This window comes from Bombus bifarius, unplaced genomic scaffold, assembly GCF_011952205.1.
Source record: "Bombus bifarius isolate JDL3187 unplaced genomic scaffold, Bbif_JDL3187 scf7180000008206, whole genome shotgun sequence".
Lineage (NCBI taxonomy): Eukaryota > Metazoa > Arthropoda > Insecta > Hymenoptera > Apidae > Bombus > Bombus bifarius.
In genome coordinates, this window is record NW_022884510.1 from 1,427,938 (window position 1) to 1,450,487 (window position 22,550).

At 26.5% G+C, this 22,550-nt stretch overlaps 4 protein-coding genes across 16 annotated transcripts; 2 read left to right on the forward strand and 2 right to left on the reverse strand.

The window, feature by feature from the left end:
- Positions 1-15: 15 nt before the first annotated feature.
- LOC117210570 lies at positions 16-3,854 on the reverse strand. Of its 4 annotated transcripts, none has more exons than XM_033453715.1 (3): positions 3,408-3,534; positions 2,357-2,902; positions 16-2,229 (listed from the first exon to the last, which is right to left on the reverse strand). In XM_033453715.1, the coding sequence occupies exons 2-3, from the start codon at positions 2,840-2,842 to the stop codon at positions 2,086-2,088; spliced, it is 630 nt and encodes a 209-aa protein (XP_033309606.1). In that variant the 5' UTR covers positions 2,843-2,902; positions 3,408-3,534; the 3' UTR covers positions 16-2,085. The 4 variants fall into 4 exon arrangements, with proteins under 4 accessions (XP_033309606.1, XP_033309604.1, XP_033309603.1 ...); XM_033453713.1 differs by lacking the exon at positions 3,408-3,534 and adding an exon at positions 3,108-3,385; XM_033453712.1 differs by lacking the exon at positions 3,408-3,534 and adding an exon at positions 3,007-3,385.
- Positions 3,855-3,913: 59 nt separating this feature from the next.
- On the forward strand, positions 3,914-10,937 carry LOC117210565 (UPF0518 protein AAEL005291-like). 5 transcript variants are annotated; one of them, XM_033453699.1, is made up of 13 exons: positions 3,914-4,305; positions 4,464-4,675; positions 4,793-5,044; positions 5,133-5,283; positions 5,460-5,705; positions 6,408-6,455; positions 7,269-7,436; positions 7,547-8,824; positions 8,909-9,107; positions 9,228-9,239; positions 9,320-9,476; positions 9,615-9,780; positions 9,858-10,937. In XM_033453699.1, exons 1-12 carry the CDS (start codon positions 4,156-4,158, stop codon positions 9,775-9,777), a joined length of 3,036 nt encoding a protein of 1,011 aa, XP_033309590.1. In that variant the 5' UTR covers positions 3,914-4,155; the 3' UTR covers positions 9,778-9,780; positions 9,858-10,937. The 5 variants fall into 5 exon arrangements, with proteins under 5 accessions (XP_033309590.1, XP_033309589.1, XP_033309591.1 ...); XM_033453698.1 differs by lacking the exon at positions 9,858-10,937 and having other exon boundaries at positions 9,615-9,824; XM_033453700.1 differs by lacking the exons at positions 9,228-9,239; positions 9,858-10,937 and having other exon boundaries at positions 9,615-9,824.
- Positions 10,938-12,780: 1,843 nt separating this feature from the next.
- On the forward strand, positions 12,781-15,484 carry LOC117210540 (RILP-like protein homolog). 4 transcript variants are annotated; one of them, XM_033453665.1, is made up of 7 exons: positions 12,781-12,799; positions 13,589-13,939; positions 14,067-14,208; positions 14,295-14,422; positions 14,600-14,970; positions 15,091-15,189; positions 15,254-15,484. In XM_033453665.1, the coding sequence occupies exons 2-7, from the start codon at positions 13,628-13,630 to the stop codon at positions 15,375-15,377; spliced, it is 1,176 nt and encodes a 391-aa protein (XP_033309556.1). In that variant the 5' UTR covers positions 12,781-12,799; positions 13,589-13,627; the 3' UTR covers positions 15,378-15,484. The 4 variants fall into 4 exon arrangements, with proteins under 4 accessions (XP_033309556.1, XP_033309553.1, XP_033309557.1 ...); XM_033453662.1 differs by lacking the exon at positions 12,781-12,799 and adding an exon at positions 12,820-13,150; XM_033453666.1 differs by lacking the exon at positions 12,781-12,799 and adding an exon at positions 12,820-13,150 and having other exon boundaries at positions 14,067-14,187.
- Positions 15,485-17,139: 1,655 nt separating this feature from the next.
- Positions 17,140-22,312, reverse strand: LOC117210539 (microprocessor complex subunit DGCR8). Of its 3 annotated transcripts, none has more exons than XM_033453659.1 (7): positions 22,193-22,312; positions 20,786-21,217; positions 20,388-20,471; positions 19,872-20,256; positions 19,495-19,772; positions 18,991-19,427; positions 17,140-18,811 (listed from the first exon to the last, which is right to left on the reverse strand). In XM_033453659.1, the coding sequence occupies exons 2-7, from the start codon at positions 21,186-21,188 to the stop codon at positions 18,479-18,481; spliced, it is 1,920 nt and encodes a 639-aa protein (XP_033309550.1). In that variant the 5' UTR covers positions 21,189-21,217; positions 22,193-22,312; the 3' UTR covers positions 17,140-18,478. The 3 variants fall into 3 exon arrangements, with proteins under 3 accessions (XP_033309550.1, XP_033309551.1, XP_033309552.1); XM_033453660.1 differs by lacking the exon at positions 22,193-22,312 and adding an exon at positions 21,324-21,766; XM_033453661.1 differs by lacking the exon at positions 22,193-22,312 and having other exon boundaries at positions 20,388-20,523; positions 20,786-20,979.
- Positions 22,313-22,550: the final 238 nt, after the last annotated feature.

Genomic DNA, 22,550 nt, shown 5'->3' on the forward strand with positions numbered 1-22,550 from the left:
AAATGAGGAGTGTAATAATAATTTTTACATATATGCTATTATTCAAAAGCTTAATCCAATATTATTTCCAAGTAAAGTAAATGTAATACATAATATTTATATTTCAAATAATCGTAGTAGTTAGTCAATTTTTATTGATTTTACACAATTTGTTAATCGTAATCTTTTCCTTTCTTTCTCATCTTAGCATACTGTAATTAATCTTAAGGATAAGAGTATATATGTCACATATCGCTAGATAGTAATAAGTCATTATTAAACAAGACACAGTCAAGTTACTATATTCACTTACAATGTATATCTGACAATAATGATACTAATGATACTATATATATGTCGGAGATGGAAGGACAGCGGGATTGCCGTCGGGAATGCTGGGAACACCCCCAATACCATAATCAAGATTTGTATGTTTAAGCAATAAAAATAAGAAAATAACTTTTAATGTTCCAACCGGACTTTATGACGACGGGTTCGGGTTTAGGGTGACCTAACGGGTCACTGGACGTAGCCACGGGCACGGGAGGGACGCGTACCTGACAGAGGTACGGAATGATTATATGACTCTCCTTAAAAACAAGGATTAACCCCAGAAATGGGGACAGGAATATATAAGGACAGTCTCATTAGGATGGAGAGAGCGTTTGTTAGTGAGTCGCTGTACGAAGTGCGGACCGAGTTATCGAGAAGTTACCCGACCCGATTATTACACTGATACTTGCCATCCCGTGTGCCGTGGATTCGTCAACAAATCTGGAGCCATCGTCATTTGCGTCGGGAGTACCTAATCGTCGTGAGTAACCGCGCTGAGTGTAACAACCACCTTATCACAATAAATCGCACCCGTGTCGTACCGCATCCATGGCTAATTCCCGAGGAAATACCTCGGCCGCCCCCAACCTTACACCCGATGACACTCCGACATGTATATAATGTAGTATTAAATGAAATTCAAAACTGTTCTCTCCTATATAATATGAATATAGTTATCAATATATTAATAACATTGTTCAACACTGAATTATGATCTGCCATATCCACTAGATGATCAAACTATTCTATTTTAAAACGAATTCGGAAGTAGAATTGCTATGTCGCCCTCAAACTTTTAAAAAGTGCAAGTTTTTGTTGCGACGAAACACACGATTTTCCACCCCATGGCGCCATTGCTCATTTGCTTGCACTGATCCGATGAATTCACTCTTTATACGCAAAATGTTCGATTTTTTTCATATATGTATGTATTCTTAGACACTATATAATAGCAAAATTATAAAGAACTTCTCAGACAATATTATGTACCGATACGATTACATATAGCTGCGATATCGACGAGTTAGGCAAGCAATAGCCGTTTGGCGGCAAAATACCGTATATATCTTCCTAAAGTTCAATGATAATACCCAATCATTTAAAACTACTAAATTTAATAACTTTTATATCGATATGATATTAATATAAGTGAGATAAGATATCGATATAGTTTTCATCACTTTTAATCAAATTCTTGCAAAAACTCGTATTCTTAAAATACTGAAAGTGACAAAACAATCCCGCTTTCTTCTTCTGAATTCGTATTTGAAATGAGACTCTCTGTATAATCTAAAAGGATCACCTAATAAATATCCTAAATTCGAGAAAGTTCTGGTTTCTTAGGCAGTATAATTGATGTTAATAATACATTTTACTATAAGCATAATATTTTATTTTATTGAATAGTTAAGTACTGTTACAGTATGTTTTACTATATATATAATATATAGTGTAATATATATATGTAAGAAACCACTTTGATTTGAAAATCAGTAGTTTTGAATCTCATTTTAGTATTAAAAATGTAAAATATTCTAATTCTATACATAAAATTATTGTCCATTTTGTTGTCCAATACTTTGAACTGCATAATTGAGAATTACTATATTATATATTTTAACTTGTCCTATGTACATAATATTCATTTATGTTACACAATTTTACAAGACAAATCCATATATGATACAATAATTTTTAATTTATCATTTATTAGAATATACTGTCATATAAAATTATGAAGGATTTTATTAATTTTCCCACTTTTTCAGTACATTACTTATCATTAACATCTTCCTTTGAAGAAATATTTTCATCTTTTAATAAAGGAGTATATACAAGTATAGTACTATCTTTTCTCTTCTGTGTTCCTGAGATAATTCCCTGTATCTTTTGTTTCACTTCTTCTATCACCTCTTCCTATAAAATTAATGATATTGTACTAAAGCCAAATACCAATTAATTTTTTAAATTAATACAATTTAACTTATTATTAATAATTCAAATATTTTGAATACATAAATAAATAAATAAATATTTTCCTTACTTGAAGCCCCTTAGGGTGGGAAAAAAATATTTTAGCCTTATAATTTCTTTTTAACGTTCTGTTAATATTATTAATTTTTACATTTAAATCATAATCCATAATATTCTGTTTTATAGTAAATAGCTTAGCAGACTTTATCTTCTGTTCATTTTTATGTGTTTCTGCTACATCGCTTGTAATCTTGCCAATCTTTGAAGAATTTTCAAGTTCATAAACACTTCTACCACTTTTAGATGTATTTGATACATGTATTAACTCAAGATTTCGCCTTTTAGCTAATTTTTCTGCGTCCTCTAATGAAATAACAGAAATAGATTTATCTGTATGTATAAGTGTAATTTTGGGAATCCTTTGAGTCTTTCTTTTCTTTTCCTTCCCATCTGCATCATCCATAAAACTTTTGCTAAAATTTTGAACATACTGATTTACGTTACTATTATTCTTAATTAAAAACAATCTAATTGATTTAAATAGAAATTTGGACATTTCTGACGATATACTTAGCAATATTCCTTACAAATAAGACAGACATAAAGTTATTCAGTACTGAAACAGAATAAAAGATAGAGGTTAAGTTACAATTAACGTACAAAAACAGTTAAATTTAAGTAACATGCTAACTATAGAATAATAAACAAAATAATTCTAACATCTCGTTTATTTTTCAGTTTTATTCATTTATATCGGAGATAATAAAATTAAAGCTTTTTATGTCATAAAACTGTTAATCTTTTAAATATACAATGCCTACGGTTTTCATTGTGATTGTGATATAGTTATGTGACCATATTGTTTTTTAAATTTTCGAGAATTTTTGTTTCTTTTTAATAAAATTAATTTCATATTTTACTTCATACTTTAATTGTTTTCATATTTTTTAATATATCCAGATTCTATGCATATTAACATTTAAAATTCGTGACAGCTATAACATTAAATTGACCATATATCATTCTAATACAGAGTAGAAACTGTGAATATTAATATATTGCATTTCTTTGTCATAATGTAAAATGAATATACTATCTTCTTTGGTTAAATTAAACAATACCTTATTTACATATATTTATTTACACACATCTGTCATATTACTATGTTCGAGGTTTAATTCTTTATACTTAATAAAGCTTAAATATGTAAGTACATCATTTTATTTTAATTAATATCTATATTTTAATCGTTGTATAATATATAAGTCGAATAGAAATTTTTTATTATATTTTATAAGATTTTATAATGAAAATCACTATCTTGGGGAGATACATAAAGATTCCTGATTTCTTTTTATATAATACAAATTTTCGAAATGGTTCTAAAATGCAAACTGGACAAAACGCATTGCATTGCGAAGTATAAACATGGACGTACTTCAAATGAATGTGGAAAAATAGGAAAAATGAAAAAAAGTTAAAATTAATCTCTAAACCTTAGTTGAATAAATATGGCGATTTCTTAATGGGCTAACATAATAATACAGGAGTGATTAGTTGCTGGTTATCAAACATACAAAATATTTGACATAATATAACGCTGACACGCGTTAACAAAGTATTTGTAATGCGCAAGTCGCACAATAAATATGCAGTTTGTATTATCACTGTGTCCTTGCTGCGTAGATGTGCGATTATCTCAATAAGTAGGACAATTTTGACAGAAAAACTTGGTTAGTCGAAACTGAGGAAGATAGACGAATACTTTATTTTTATGCCAGTTAGTAATATGAGAGATTTCGAAGAGAAAGGATGCGTGAAATCAGGTTTCTGATGAACGTGGAAGTAAATAAAATATAGACCGAAAAAATGAGCTGGTTACGAAGTAGCCCCTTGAGAACTAGTTTCACTAAGCAACGTTCAAGAGATTCTCCGCCAAAAGATGCTGACCCGTCAGCATGCTATGACAGTTTTTGTAAACATTGGCAACAAGCGTACGAAATCATTTTACGCACATCTGTAAGTTCAATTTTTAAAGCATAGCATTTATAGTAAAAAAAAGTAAAGATTCGAAAGTTTTTCAAACGATTTTTGTAACTGTAGTATTTTCCGCTTTTTGATATTATGGTAATAAATTAGAAAGGATTGTAATTAAGTTTTTTATTATATTTGTACAGCCGCCGAAAGGAATATGTAATCAAGATGATGTTCTTGGAGTTGTTAATCATGTAGATCAGATGGTAACTCTTTTAGTTTTAGAATTACGTGATTTTAACTTTTACAATAACTATCGACAATCTACAACAGCAACACACTCTCCTTGTTTGGAGCATTTATTAAGTGAAAACCTCCTTGTTAAACTTTACGATTGGAATAAACATAGTGGAAGGTAGAAGTCCTTTGATTAAAAATGATAAAAATTTGTGTTTTCACATTATTTAATATACAAATAATATTGTATGTTATAATATATGTATTGTATGTTGTATCGTATGTAATTTTGCAGATTTAATAATGCTGTTCGTTTAGAACAATTAAAACTATATGAACTTTTAGTATCACATAGTGGTACTCTTCTCGCCCATGAACCAGTTGCCAGACCATTGTTACGATTACTTGAAGATTGTGCAAATGATATTATGCCATTAGAAGTAGAAGAAAAATTAGTAGTGTTATTAAATCAATTATGTGTTGCTTTGATGCAAAACATGGCATTACTTGACTTATTTTTTCATCCAACAGCAATAGGAAAAAACAAGTTAGTAGAATATTTCAAACATATTTCTACACAACATTATGCGTATATTGCATAATGTATATTTAATGATATACGTTAATTTTTCTAGATTTATTATTTTTACATTACTGATACCATATGTGCACAGAGAAGGTGGAGTAGGACAACAAGCACGTGATTCCATGTTACTCTGTATGTCTCTCTCAAAAAAAAATGATGAAGTTGGCGTCTACATTGCTGATCATTCTAATATATGTCCTGTATGTAATCTTTGTAATAAATTAAATTTATGTAAAAAAAGAAAATAATGACTAATAAGAGATAGTACTAATTGCGACAAGTTTCACATAAACATAATTTATAATTATTATGTATTCATATGCTATATTGTTATGTACCTAAGTACTAATGAAGTTTTTATTTATTTAATAATTAGGTATTAGCTACAGGTTTAAGCGGGCTATATTCATTGTTACCAAGGAAATTAGATATTGAAACAGATGATTGGCATCGGTTAACACCAGATGATGTTAATGATTTACCAGCATTGATGCACTTAATGAATTCTTTAGACTTTTGTAATGCTGTTGCACAAGTTGCACATCCTTTGGTACAAAAACAGTTACTTGAATTTTTATATCATGGCTTTTTGGTACCTGTAATGGGACCAGCTTTGTTACAGGTGAATATAATATACACACATATATATCTTATTATTTATTTAAAATGAAAACATCTGCTTACGTTTTAATTTAGATGAAATGCATCATTCTGCAAATGGCTTATAAACTTATATTAGAAATTTAAATATGTGTATTTATTTTATGATTATAATAGATAATTATTACATACCTTTTTTGTTTATAATACATTGCAATATCTTTCTTACTTTACATGTATGTGTGGTGAAAGAAGGTACTTGCAACTTGTTTATTTGAAAATAGAATATGGTTAGTAAATTGTTATTATTAAACATACATATATACAATACTTCCTCTCTCTTTTTCATAAATTAATTTTTTTTAAATATTGAAATATGCTAATGACATGACTTTTTCCTGGTTTTACTCAATTTTATAATGATTTCAATTATTTCATCTTATTTTAATATCCTGCTTAGTTATTTAAAAACATTAAATGCATAATAATTGGTAATTGGAATTGTACGTAAAGTTTATTAATATTTCCTGTTTAATAGATTCTTATAGGTACATATAGATATGTTATTAAATGCATATAACATTGTCAATGTGGTGATGGTAAATGTAAATATTAATACCTAATACTAATTAAGTATTAATAATAATGCTAATATAAAGTTCGAATCATTTATGTTATGATATGGTTGTTGGTGGCTATCCGGTGACATGTTTATGGTGCTCAGGATTCTGTTGGTTTGACCATAAAACAGCTAGATGCACAAGAACATTGGGTTAGTACAAAACACTGCAGTTAGTGTAGTAAACTTGTTCAATTTTCTTAATATTAGTTTTAATACTTCTAGAAAGTTTTAATACCTTCTTAATATTATGTGATTTTTATTATATAAATAATAATATAATATTAGTGCAGGCTTAAGCTTTTACTGACATTCTATACTTACAAATAGTTACAATAAACATTTAATATATAAAGCTTTTATAAACGACTTATAAACCATATGAATTATATTATAAAGTATACCTAAAACCTTATATTTAATGACTTTACATAAAATACTTGAAATATATCTTATTCATAAAATTTATATTTTTTATACATAAATTTTCCAAATTACAGTGATTAAATTTCTCAAATTTAAATATATTATGCTTTTTATGCTTTTGTTTTCTGTCTTTGTTTCATGTTTTATGCTTTATGCTTTATTTGTTTTCCTAATAAAAATATGTAGTTTGAAACTATTTTAAATTAATATTAGTGTGAGTTTGTTTAACTATTTTTGAAGTTTTTGTGTGTTTTAGATAATGTTTATCTATAAATGCTAATATCCTTCTTTTACCACAAAATAAAATTTGAATATTAAAATCTAGACATATCAAATAGAATTGTAGCAGTTTTATTAATAATTGCTTATTCATGAATTATAAATTCTTAATGACACACACATTTTAAAAAGTTCTTAAAAATTATTAATCGTTAATTGTTTAAAATTATTATTTAATTTTTAGTTAAATTATGATAAAGTATATATATATATATATATATATATGCAAAATTATAGGTAAGTAATTTTCTAATATTACAGACAACAGTGGATGAATTAGTTGCAGCCACAGCTTATTTTGATTTATTTCTTCGTTCTGTAACTGAACCTGGTCTCTTACGTTCGTTTGTTAGATTTTTACTCGAAGATAATTATGATGAATGCAGAATACTGGATAGCCTTATTCAAAGGATATCTTCTAGGTCACGGGTATATATTTTATTTTTATTACATATTACAAAAGATGACAATGTTAATAACTTTTAGTAAGTATAATAAGTAATAAAAAATCATAAAAATTTTTCAATTCCTTGTTTTAGTTATGTATAGTAACATTGGGACTATTTGAAACTTTGGTTAATTTAAATTGTGAAGACATTATGCTAGAATTATGTCTGGGTGCATTAAGTCCTTGTTCTCATGTAATGCTTTCCCAACGTAGAAGATTAAGAGATATAGATCCTTTTGGACGTGCAGCTGAAAAGTTTTTGTCTTTGACACCAAGTTGTTGCTCGCCATTTGCATCTATAAATTCTCAATTCAATTCTTTACCTAACAATACAACATATGAAAAATATTCAAATGCTACATCTGAATCTTTGAAGTCATTGCCAGCATCTATAAATTATGGCGTCAGATTATCAGACAGCCTTTATGGAAATTATCATGCTTATTTATGTGACGCTCGACAAAAAATAAGAGCTTGCCGAATTGCTTGTTCTACTTGGTCATATCAATACAATGGAGAATTACCAAAAGATAGTACTACAAGCAGTGCGACTACTTTAATAGATGACAATACATTATTAGATCAATCTCAGAAGAAAACTGAAACAAATAAAGCTTTATCATTAGAGATAGCAAAGCAACCAACGGTTTTTAATGAAATTATTGAAACCTCATCAATAGATAACATGCTAGTTAACATATCTTTGCTAGATGGGAAGGATTTAAATACAATAGAGAAAGAGTTAAAAATAGAATCCCTTGTGGCAACAGGTATAGAGTTATCATTAGAAGAACAAGCAAAATTAGATGCAGATATTGCTGAATTGTTAAACGAAGATATTGGAATATCAGATTCTGTTAAAGAAATGTCATTAATAGATAAAAAGGAATTTGATAGCAGTAATGACGATTCAAACACCACCATGAATTCACTTTTATCGTTAGGGGAAAGTAGCGGCTATGAAAGCTTCGCATTTAAAGGTTCATCGCAGTCAACTCCAGATAATGAGCCTAGCGAAGATCGAATAAGCGAACACGACGAAATAGAAATTGAATCAAACAAAGAACAAGGTATATTATCTCTTCATAGCATCATAGAATCAAGTTCAATTGCACCAGAAGAATTAACAGCGAATAAACAAAGTAAAGAAAATTACCGTCAAGATGTATTTAATGGACAACCGAATGTCGGTATATTTTTGGATGTTCTTTTACGAAAACTCGAATGTATGACAAGTAATAATTTATATGTTAATTTACATCTAACTGGTCTTATCAGCAGATTAGCAATATATCCACAGCCTTTGTTACAATCATTTCTCTTAAATCATTCTCTAGTATTTCAACCTAGTATTAGATCACTTTTTCAGGTTTGTAATTATATACATATTTTTATTATGTACATATTCACAAATAGTGTATAAGATTATAAAAAAAACTTCATCTTTCATCAGGTACTTGCATCTTTAAAACATAAAATAGATCAATTTCTTTCACAACACAATAGTATAGATATATTGGTCGAACAAGCACGACTCTTTTTAATTAACCGCGAGGATAAATTAGTAAATGCAAGAAAAAATGCATTAGAAGCTGCTGCTCATTCTGTATCCACTAAAAGAAATTCTTTGAGTGGGGAACCATTTTCAAGAGGTATAATTTTTCTGATTATTCAAATATTATTTATACTTCATTAATATATTTTATTGATGCAATATATAAGTATACATAAATATTATATTATTGCCTATAATTGCCATGCACTCCTGGAAGTGTTCAAACGATGTAGGTATAATAATTGCTTACAAATATAAATAATATATAAATATTATTTCTCTATTATATTCAAACAAATTACGTTTTAGGTGAAAATAAGAGATGGAGTTTAACATCATCTTTTACACAAATGCTTAGAAGATCAAGTGGCAGTTCTGGTCCAAGTAGTTTAAACAATACTGTTAATCAATCAACTGGTATATCTGAAAATCAATTAGAAGCTATTGGACATGGTTCTGGATATCGGTAAATATTTTATTATCATATCATTGATAGATTCACTAGTTAAAATTGTTAAAAAGATATGTTACAAATTTAACTAATATTATACAAACTTTCTTTTATAAAGATTATAATAATACTATAAAATTTTTCATCGATTAGGTATTATACAAAAACGTCCTGGGAATCTCCAAATGAAGTAAGTCCAGTACAAAATGTGGTGTTATGCGCAGTTGTATTAGACGAGTGGCTAAAAGAGTTAGCTGCGATTACACAAGAACATGCCATTATATCTCTTACAAATAATCTGGAGTTTAAAGTTTAATATGTAAGACGACTGAACACACAAATTAAAATTCAGTTAATAATATAGTAACTATTGAAAATATTCTTTCCTTCTTACAGGGTTTTAATAAAGTAATATGTGATATACATATACACACACTGCTAGACTTATACATAATACATCATATTATAGAATTTAAAATGTTTATGTAAAGTTATTGAAGAGAATGTAAAAATATTATACAGAATATTGCTATAAATATGAAAATAATAGTATCTTTTTCATTTTATAAATGTAGATAGGCAAATTAGGGATTAGCTTAAAAAGTTATAGATTTATACATTTTTGTTGAAGTTATCCGTTTTAATCACTAGTTATATGAAAATTGTGTTAAGAGAAAATATATAGAAAGTTTTATTCAAAATAGGCCCTTCGTGAATATTAATTATTAATATTTAAACAAAATCGGCCGAATCTTATTATAAAGACTGACATTTAGAGCAATTTCCTATACAATATACACATATTACATTATTAAACTATTTAATAACTTTTTATTGCATATGCTACAAACCGAATCAATTTATTTGAAATTATATTTAAATATATGTATATTAATCCAAGATCATAAATAGTTAAAAATATTTACATAAACAAAGGAAAGTGCCAAGTTATTATTTTAATACGCTACATAATATAATCAACACTTTGGAAATTGTTCCAAATGTATTTAAAATTTAACAATCAAATTACTGTTATGACAAATTTATTTTAACAACAAGGAAAATATATTTGCATACTTATGAATTTTACATTGACTAACAACACGTAATAATTACATAGCCTGTTTTTATTGTACTTAACTTAATATATAGTTATAAAATCATAATTACTGAGTAATATATATCCACAAATATGATTTGAAAGTTTAGTAGCACAAAATATTATATACATAGAAATTTATATATTTTAAATTATGAATTTTTAAATATTGCTAGATGAAACTGTGCGTAAATTGAACACTAACTGAAATTAACAATTCATCTATCTTGTAATAATTTTATCCTATATTTTAACTTCACTAACGTAATGTTAAATATAAAGTAAAAAGTATTTTATTATGTAGTTTTGTATTAATTAAAATATACAAATATCAAATTTTTTGCAATATTTAAAGTGAAACATTAGTACAATATGTATGTTAATAACTGAAGAACTATTGATACTTGGCAATAATGCGATATTACTGCATGACTATAAAATATTTGCTTACATATAAATAGCATATCAAAATTCAATTATTAAAATACAAAAATTATTCCAGCTCAATTTTTGTTAACAAGCATTAAAATTAGTATTAATATATGAGTGCAATTATTAAAAAATTATGGTAGTTAAGAAACAGTTAAATGACAATGAAATTGCAACATGATCACTGATTAAAATATTATTATATGTGTATTTTATTCATTACTAAAAATTAACATGTTTTTTGATTATTTTAAAATTCATATTTAGTATAAAATATTTACTGCAATGTGATATTAAACTAGATTATTGGAACTTTATTAAAGTATTCTAGTTTTATTTTTGTTTCAAATATTTAAATGAATATTAATTTAATAAAGAATTATTAACAGTTCAAACAAATGTGCTTCAAATGTTTGCATGTAATGCATGGTAGAATAATATTATTTTATATGACGACAAGTAATATCGAATTTGTAGCATTGTAATATTAGTAAATTAATAATTTAACAATTTCTTACATAAGAAATGTTTAAATGCAAATTTCATTATTAGCATACCTTATGTACCTTTATTGAAAACATGCAGTATTTTCGAACAATGTTATATGCTTGCCAACATATTGCAAATAATATAATGTAATATTTTTAATATTTTATCATTTAGTTCATTGTTATGTTTAAATTTGTTAATAAATTTACGTAATAAAGTAGTTTATAATAATCATTCAAGAATTTTCATAATTCAGAATTGCATATATAACTTCAATAGCATAATTTTAAATATTTAAGTTTATAATATTCTTTATCTTTGCATTTTTAATTATGTTGCTAATATTAAAAGTATATTAATAAAAAAAATTATGACAATAATTTAACTATATTTTATAGTTATTTTATAAATAGATAAAATCAATTTGAATTTATATTTTTGCATCTCTGACTTAACTGAAGATGTTATATGTTGTTACAAACAATTTGTTATAATAAATTGTATAATTTACAAGTTTATAGTGGTCACCAAGAAAACTTTCATTTGTTATATATTGATTTTTGCTTAGTAAGATAGATATTACTAATGTCAGAATTTATATGCTATACAAAACTTAATATACATATGTTCAAATTTTGAAAATTTAATATCTTTATTACACAACGACTGTACACTGAAATTGTAATATAAAATAAAATATATATATATTATTGTATTACATAGAAAATGTTTTAATAAAAACTGATACCAAAAGATTAAATATACATATATAAATATATAGTACAATTTCTATGAAACAGACTTCTCATATACATACGTACATACGTATATTTTTAAAACGTTGAAAAGATAAAATGGATATGAAATAATAGATCTTTGAATAATCTATAAAAACAAGAATTTTCGTTTTTAATTATTGTTACTATTATTATCTATTACTAATATTTATTCAATAATGATAAAATGCTCTCATTAAAAGTACATAATATAAGAATAAATACATTTTAAAATTAACTTTATTATTTTAAATAATAAATGAATTGTCATACATACATGTATTTAGTGTAAATAAAAATGACTTTGTGTTTTAACTATCTTTTAAATACTTAATCATTATTAGATCGCAAGAAGAATAAGATGAGTAATAAAAATCAATTCATTCAATATTTTATATGGAATTCTTTATAAACAATTTTTAAATTCTTATAAATTTCAACATATATACATATATATATATTGTTGTTGTTGACATAGTTATGTATACAAGTATCCTACTATTTTTTTAGAACAGAGCATCCAAAATTAACAATGTAGTTTACATGTAAGGTAAGGAATTAATCGATATTTTGCTTTACATTGAATATAATACAAAAATACATATAAGTAAATACTTTTGAGTTATAGTTTCTCGGGAAAATATTATTATGAAAATGTTTAACTACTGAGCGATTCTGTTGCGTTCGATTGGAAATGTCCAATCATTGTATCGCTTTGATTAACACTCGCCGATAGATACAGTTTGCGAAAATCGCTGTACCAAAAAGAAGACTAGGCTTAATCCAGAATCACTAGATTGTCGATTTCAAACTTCTTTAATTTTTTCTTCTATTTCAATTTATTACTTCGAAAAGATACATACGGTGCTTGTGATGAAAATCGTCTATATGTACATGTACGTATATTAAAAGTGGAACCTCTGCAGTACTGCCATATAGCGCTAAATAGAATCTGATTGCAACTGTGCTTAATCGACATGATCTCGTACTTTCAGACACATTAATTGTTATCGATGTATATATTCTAATCGTTTATATTTTTGTATAACGAATATTATTTAAATTTCTTAACGCCAGGCCTAAATTAATATAAAAGTGTGTTATATTGAACGCAAATTATGATAATATTAAATTAATATTAATATTAATATTTTGTTACGTTCCATTGTATCTTTTTTAATTTCACTAATTGATCGTAACACATTTCGAGGTATTGAAATTTTTACAAATAATTGTAATATTGAAATTAATTAATCATTGTATTAATATATTAAAACTAATATTAGTTAGTAATTGACATAATTTCTGTTAGAATATATTATTGTATATTTCAGCAGCTTCACATATAATATACTTTGATATAAAAAGTATTCATGCCTTTTTGTTTGGGAAATTATACAACCCATAATATGGAGGAATATGCTGTAGTATCCGACATATCCGTTGTAGATGTTTATGATATTGCATCGGAAATAGGAAAAGAATGTGAAAAACTCATAGATTCATATGGAGTAGACTCTGTGACCAATCTTATGCCAAAAGTAATACATGCATTAGAATTACTGGAAAATCTTGCAACCAAAAATGAACGTGAAAATACTACAGTTCAAGAATTACAAGCAAAGATTTCACAACTAGAAAGTGATAAAATTGAAAAAGCTGAAGATAGGCAAAGATTTGAAAAGGTATTTTATTTTAAAAAATTCATAAATTCCACATATATACAGATGCATATGCATAGGTATTTGATAGATGAATATTTAGAACTTGCTCGTTTTCTTATTTATTCAGAAACATTTATTTATTATATAGGAACTGGAACAAATCGAAGAACATTGGCGTCAAGAATCTCGTGACCTAGTAGAAATGGTTACAAGGTTACAAGAAGAAAATCGACGATTATCAGAGGCTCTGCAAGAATCACGTAGTGATAGTCAGTACAGCAGTAAACAAAGTACTAACAACCTTATTCCTACTAACACGATGCTATAAATGTTCTATTGTATATATGTCTTATTAGTTACATGAATATATTTCCAGCTTTTACAGCTAGTCAAGAAGTTGATATTGCAGTATTGCAGCACTTAAGATCTATGATAGACAAACAAAGAGATCAAATTCGAGGAAGAGACAAAGAGCTGCTGCAAAAAAATACAGAAATAGAAAATGTAAATTGGTACTTATGTTCGTATGTAATTTGTGACTAATATAAATTGTGATTAAGTAATGCTTTTGTAAATGTAATATGTTTGATACTTTATAATTTCCTTAATTATCTGTTCTGCTTTTTTTTTAGATACTAATAATATATATTTTATTGTAAATTATTGTTCCGTTTTATACAGTTGACAGCACAGGTTGAAAAACTCGGAGTTGTCGGTCGAGAATTAAAGCGGAAACAGCGTCAGGCCCAAATGCAAGCACGTGGTTTAGTAGAGGAACGAGCAGACTTCTTAGCCCAATTGCAAGATCAAAATCGTGAATTGATAAATCTTCGTGCCCGCCTTGGTTTAGCAAAAAAAGAAAATGAAGACCTAAGTAAATTACAGGGTTGCCCAGATTTAACAAATAAGGCTATATATGATCTGGATGATCCTGACAGACCAAGGTTTACTACCGCCGAGTTGAAAGAAATTTTACATGAACGAAATGAATTGAAAGCTAGAGTATCAGATTTAGAAGATGAACTAGAATTATATCGACCAAAGCCTGAAACGTACGTTTCACATATATACAATAATAATTTGCCTTGCTCCGTAAATTATAATAAGATTTTTTCAGTACAATTTAATATTACAATATTTAAGAAATTATATTGTCTTTGATATTATTATAGGGTTGAGGATGATAAAGATGCTCCTGTTCAAGGCCCTCTTCCCTATGAACCAGATGATGCACCATGGAAAAAGACATCTGAATCTGGGATTCGTAAATTGTAAGTAACTCATACATGAAAAACTTAAGAATTCTAATTTTTAATAACAATGTCTACTTTCCAGTTTCCGGAAAATTTTCTCAGAGTCTAGCAGTAGTTTTTTAGTTGGTAGTAGCCCACGTCGAAGTCTTTCTAGTTTATCAAAAATGGCTCTCTCTGGAAACAGTACATATGATGAATCTATATAATGGTTTTTCAACGAATAATTTTTAAAATCCTACGAAGATTTATTGAACATAATGTCTTTGTGTTTATTCATAGTATTTTATATTCTAATAATGGTATCTAAATTGGTTTAATGAATTAAAAGTATGTAACTCATTTTTTTTGAGTTATTAATTACAACTATTAAATAACTAAGAAGATTTAATTATATGTGATTAAAAAGAATTAGACAAAAGCACGATTATTCATATATGTGCAACATTGCATTTATCAATTATTAAAATAATCTAAAACGAACTATATTTAAATATATGTTAACAATTGAATTGACGTGCCTCCAAAGTTAAAAATGTTGATAATGATGCATATGGTAGTGTCTTATTATTTCTATTGGTATTATATTTCATATAATATAAGTAACGATATAAAATATAATATTCTAGACAAAGTTATACAATCTCTTTAACTTGTATAAAAATCATGCAGTAGCATTTTTCTTTATTATATATTTATAGTTAACACAAAACAAATGTTTTTAGATACAAAAAGATTCAGTTTTATCTTGTTAGAATATGATAATTTCTTTTGCATTTAATACATAATAGTTACAAGTACATGAAATTCCAAAAGTACTGATATATCTTTATCAATATAGGCTATCTAACGTTATAATAAATATAAAAATTGTATAATTACATAAAAAATAATTATTGTTTTTTAAAGTATTTATATTTGTATATCTTCGTTTTTTTTCAAAAATATTTATGTCCGAGTATAATTTAAAATATTAAATTAAAATAAGTATTCTTTTAACTAAAATTTGGCTACATATAAACAAGTATATATATTTTTTCTATAGTTTTAGTAAGAATTTGGATATTATAATGTGTTTACATTTTTTATAATTTGTGTGCCATTAAATGTCAGTGTGAAAATAAAGGCAAATATTATACTTATATAGATTGTAAATACTATTTGAAAATCATAAACGTAGATATATTTAATATAATATATATAAAGATATTAATTATATATATATATAAAATTACACAAGAAATAATAATAGTAGTGTTAATGTGAAAATATGCAGTCACGTAAAATGAAGTTCACATTCAACCAATAAAATATATTGATAATAGTCATTCTTGTTAAATTGATATATAAATTAAAATTATAAAAAAGAAATAAAAATATAGTTCTCACTCCCAATTTCAATAATCTCAGGAAAAACCTGTAAAAATATTATTTATAAATATTCTGAGTTTAAAATTTAAAATTTCTACACCAGTATGTATATTGTCATATGAAAATATAATTATTAATTTAATTGTAAAATAACAATTGTTTTTTAATTGCAATTTTTTAAATTGATTAAAAGTTTCTAAAATTTTATATAGGAAAGTTTTATACTTTTCAAATCCTATGACATAAAATAAAAAATTTAATATTTGTTAAATATGTATTTTTAGACCAGTATACATACATGTATTCAATAAAACTGCTTCAATTTAACGTCTATAAAATGAAATTAGAAAAAACAAGAATATATTGTAGCTTAAGTTACAAATAGCTATAAAACATATCTGTAACTTAAGTTATGTTTTGAAATAAAGGATATGATATATACATATTTATTTTATAATAAAAATATGTTTCACACGCATGTGCGCGTTTAAAAATAATTTATTACAATTATTATAATTCTAGTCCTGTTACGTATGCCTATTATATATGTAAATGCATTTATCTTGCATTAATTTAACAAGGTTTTTAAAACAGCTGATAAAAAGTTTAAGATTTTGTTTATTACACGATGCTTTTGTATACTATACAATCAGTAAATCTAATATTTTTAAACAATATTATCTCAAAAAGTAACAATTTTTATGATATAAAAAGAACCAAACACGCATGCACTCACTCACACACACATACCAAACAAAATTTATCTATTCCACATAGTTTCACAATGTTTTAAATAGAATATTAGAATATTATATTAATCATATTACTTACTGTCACCATATTATAGTATAATACATAATTTTTCTATCTATATAGTAATTTATATATGTAACATATTGTATTGTAATTAAGTAAACAAAAATTTCATTTACACATAGGTAACACAAAAAAAATCCACAATTTATAATACACAAATAATGAAGATTGATGTTTGTATTTTCTACAGAAATATCATGATACTAAGGTGAAAGAATGAAAATACCTTTTTATTGAATTTAGAAATACATACATTGTAATATTTCCGACGAAAGCTTAAACTTTGAAATAAGTTCCAATACTTGTGTTATTAATTTTACAGTGGTATCGTTAAATAATTAGTAAAATACCACATAAATGCAGAATAAGAATAATAGTGATATAGAAAAAAAATCATACAAAAGTGCCAAAGAAGATAAGTGATGTAAATGTTTTATGCACTATTTGATAATTTATTTATATTCTATTAATTCTATTAGCAAATTTATTAGGACAATTACAATACTTTTCAATATATTGTAACCATTATTAATATGCAAGATTGATGCCTTAATGTTTATAGAACTGAAATATACTTTACTGTAATCAGTTCTTTAAAAATAAATGATTATGTTTTATGAATCGTTATGTGTTTGGTAATTCTACATAAAATAACATACAATTAATAATCATTTACATGTAATATTAAATTCCCTTTATGTATAGAAACAATAGTGATTTTAAAAACAATATTGTCAAATACATTTAACAATTTACAGTGCAAGAAAACTAATGTGATTGAGGTAGCATTCTGTAATATCTCGATATCAAAACTGTTCTTGAAATCCAAATCTTAAAAACAATCTCCAAATATTTTTAACCAACATTCGCATTTTATTATACTCTTAATCATTGTATTAATTGATTATAAAAATTGATTTCGAGATACATAAAAAATAAAAATATCAAAATATTAAATATGGATAAGCATCAGCACCATTTTCTTTTTAAATTACTATATTATAAAATGTTTCACTCTTGTTTTCAAAACATAAAATATAAAGTAAATCAAAAACGTTTACTTTCTTACAAAACTTACAAAATAAACTAATATTTATAGGATACACAGTAGTTGACTAGTATGTTATAAATCCACATTGTTCAAATTAGCTGCAGATCCAGTTGGTAAATCCGGCGGTACAAACTTACCGATAGGTTGTATTGCCTGTCTCTGTTCTGCCAGTTTACGCATTTCTTGTCTAAGTTTACTTAGAATAGCGTGATTTGGTTGATTGACAGCAGCTTTACCTTGTAACAACGTGATTTCTTGTTCTAGCTGTTTCTTTTCTTTAAAAGATTTTACGCTTCGAGATCCATAAAGTCTTAGTAAGGATCCCCAAGACTGGATATGAGGATGCATAAGCTGCAGGATAGCTTGGGCTGCTCGTTGTTTACCATCTTTCTTATTACGACATACCTAAAATTATTTCAAATATATGTTACAATTAAAAGGTACTTTATGAGAGAAATAAAGCGAACTAAAATAAAAAGAACACATTTATAATGTTGCATATTCTTTTTTAAGAGAAATAGATAAAATATGGGACTATATAAATTTGAATTAATTATAATTTAATAGATTATAATTTTACTTACAACAGTGGCTTCATGTTTGCCGACACGCATTGTAAATTCATTGCGTTGATGTTTTAATGTGTTTACAGAGTAATTAATATGCATATCACCAAGACCATAATTTCGTTGGAGGCAGGTGATTAAAATAGCATGCGGTGACGGTTCAGTTGTCTTTGCGCAAAATTCTGCGACTCGTGGATCGGTGATCGATATTTCATCAAAGAATGATAAATCTGCATCAGAATTTGTCCTTGATGCTTTAATCATTCGACTGTTATTACCAGAAACTGTATCTCCTCCATTATCACCAGAAATTTTATCTCTCATTTGAGGAATTAAAATTTCAAGAGTTTTCCGCGCAGCATTAGCTTTTGCTTGTTTTTTGCTACTACCGAAACCGCTTCCATACTCCATATCATTTATACAAACAACGGCAGAATATGGAGTTGCTGCATTTTCTAAAAATGCAAGAAATAGATTAATTTAATATATACTAGCTAAAGAATTATTTTTTATGCAACTTACCTAATTCTTTAAACTTGTAAGTTGGTTGCTTTTTAAGTGCATGTTGTACATATTCATGAAGTATGCAAACATAACTTTTGCCTGAGGGATTCATTATCCAATGTTTTGGTGGTCTTTGTCCAGTACTATCATCTCCGACATTACCACTGCTACTTCCTGCTAGTCCAGAACTACTAACTGGAAACGTTATTAGTTTTGTTCCATCCGGTAAAGTAGGACGTTCAAGTTGTTTACGATGTTTTTTATTTTTTGTAAATTTTCTCCTTGCTGACCATGATCTAAATGATAATGGAGCGTGTTTATTAAAATTCGTTAACTAGTTTTATTCCATTGTATGAGTACTATTGTTTCTTTAATATTATTTAATATATACTTACTGAAATCTCATTACTTTAATAGCTTTAAAGCGAAATAGCGATTGGCAATAATTTCTTAATTGTTTACTATCTAATGAATGAGCCGCTCGATTTTCTTGAATTGTTTCAATCTTTGCACTAGGGAGGCTACACACTTCTGTATTTGGATCACGTTCTTTCTGCTTCTTTCTTTCTTCTTCTTCTTCATGAAGAGCTCTTTTGTATTGAAGACAAGGTATTGCACTAACAGGCACTTCGTGTTTTCTCACACTACCAGGTCCAAGGAAATATGGTTTTGCAAGAGTACAAACCCTACTTTGTTTATGCAAATATAAAGGCATTCCACTATTATGTGTTACCTGCACCCACCCTTCCGGAAGAACGTCAAAGTGATTATGTCCAATTTCTGTAAAAAAAAATGTTATATTCTTATATGTTACACTTTACATATAACTTCTTGATAATTTCAAGTAACTATAGCTATAGTTTTTATACAATATTGGAATCTTTTTATATATTAAATATTTAAATACTCACCATCCAAGACGAGTTTCACTTTCTCTTCATATGGTACACTATCCTTCTTGTCTTTTCTTTTGCCTTTAAATTCTTCCGGTAAACCTAATAGTAGCATATAATACTTAACTAAAAAAATACTCTGCAACTGCATGATCTATATAAGAAGTATAAAAGGAAATAACAAATGATCTTATCTTTCTGTCTTCTTTTTATGATTTTGTTTTAGACACATATAAGTTTTCCAATTTAGCCTATTCTTATAAGTTTCTTTCATATTAATATAAGTTATGCTTACTATAAACTATTATCTCTCTTTCTCTCTCAGTACCTTGTATACTTTACCTTACAAAACAGCAATAAAATTTATTGCAATATTTATTTTGAATTTAAAATTGTTTTGAAATAGTAAGATTTACCTTCTTCAAGCATGGCTTCAATTTCTTCATCAGGTACATCAGAATCCATACTTTCATCGGTATCAGAATCCATATCACAGCAGTTCTGATCTGGATGGCGTTCTAAATCATCCAAAACATCAAACTGTCTTAAATCATCTGTAGCTGCAATGCTATCTGTGTTAGATTCCATAATACAGTCTTCGGTAGTAGAACCATTGTATGCATTTGTATCATCAACAGATATAGTTTCTTCTTCCATTATATCACTACAATTGCTTCTGTCTGACATTCCACCTTGATTATCAGTATTTATTTCCAACGTGCTTTGTTGATTATCCAAAATTGTTTCATTAGTGTTTTCATTTTGAGAAGCCATATTTGATTTAGGGTTTTCTTCAGGAACTTCTTTATCAATCTCCATTATATGTATAACAAGGATCTGCTAAAATACTGTAAGATCTAATTATCAATAACATATCAAATTTCAATTTAGAGGATATTTTATGTCTTATAATTTTTATAGTTGATTAAATATTTAACACATTCATATACTAACAAGCAAATAATTTTTAATTATCTTTGTAGCAAAATTTGTTACATAAACTTAAACACAAACTCTGTATATAATAACCCGTGGATTAAATAATATCAAGCACGTCGCATGGCCACACCACTTTCACCAATGAGGCCAAAGTCCAATCAATTTGAAACCACTTTAAAAATGGCAACGAAAATTGGACATTTGCATTAGTGTTAGCAGTTTGGGGCCTATTATATATCCATGAGTACATATTGCACAAATAATACATTATATTGTCAGAATATTGTAGAATGTAGTTGACACACTTGCTTGGCTCCGAAACTAGACAGGGACAACATTGAAAAATTGAACCTGTTGCTAGTCCGAATAATGCACTAATGATATGAAAATTAGATTTATTTAAATAATATATCAAATGCTCCCGTTGTAAGCTAATATAAATTACATGCAAGTTTAATATTTTTATATCTATATACACTAGTAAAATGTAATATATTTAGAAAATATGTATAAAGTATAAAAATATATCACAAAAAAGTTTTGAATCAATGGAATTGTATATATTACAGTATAATGAAATCCTCCCTTGTTTATCTGAGACACATATAAAATAGACAAACTTTTTTACTATAATTCTCAATTTTCTAATTCATGTACATTAAATAAACGTATTTTATTTTTAAAAAGGCTTGTTCTATACACACAAATTGAGTGATAGATAAAATAATCATACGGATAATTATATTATTGTAATAGTAAAAAATTTACTTTCTGCCTTTTTATATAAGTTGATAGTGAAAGCATATGATTTTCGTGTTTAGCAAGTAATGTAAATCAATATTATAATACATCGTTATTAATTTCATATAGCTTCGTAATAATACCTTTATTTATTATATCACAATATCGTATATTTCCGAAAATTATAAACGCTAATTCACCGACCATTTAACAATGTTGGGTTAGGTACAGTTTATCTTAGATACTCTTAGATACTCTTAGAATGTTTACTGACACTTTTTTAATATTTATGATTTAAAAGAAAAACTGCTGTATCAGTTTTATTTAGAACACAAATTATTTTTAAATCAGCACTTAGTTATTTAAGATAAATTTATATCCACTTTGTTTGAAATTTTAGCTATATCTCATGTAATAATACAATAGAATAGAAACTTTAGTGTTCCAACGCTCTCTTTCGTTATATTGAGAAAGCTATACTCAGCCAATGAAAGTATCTCA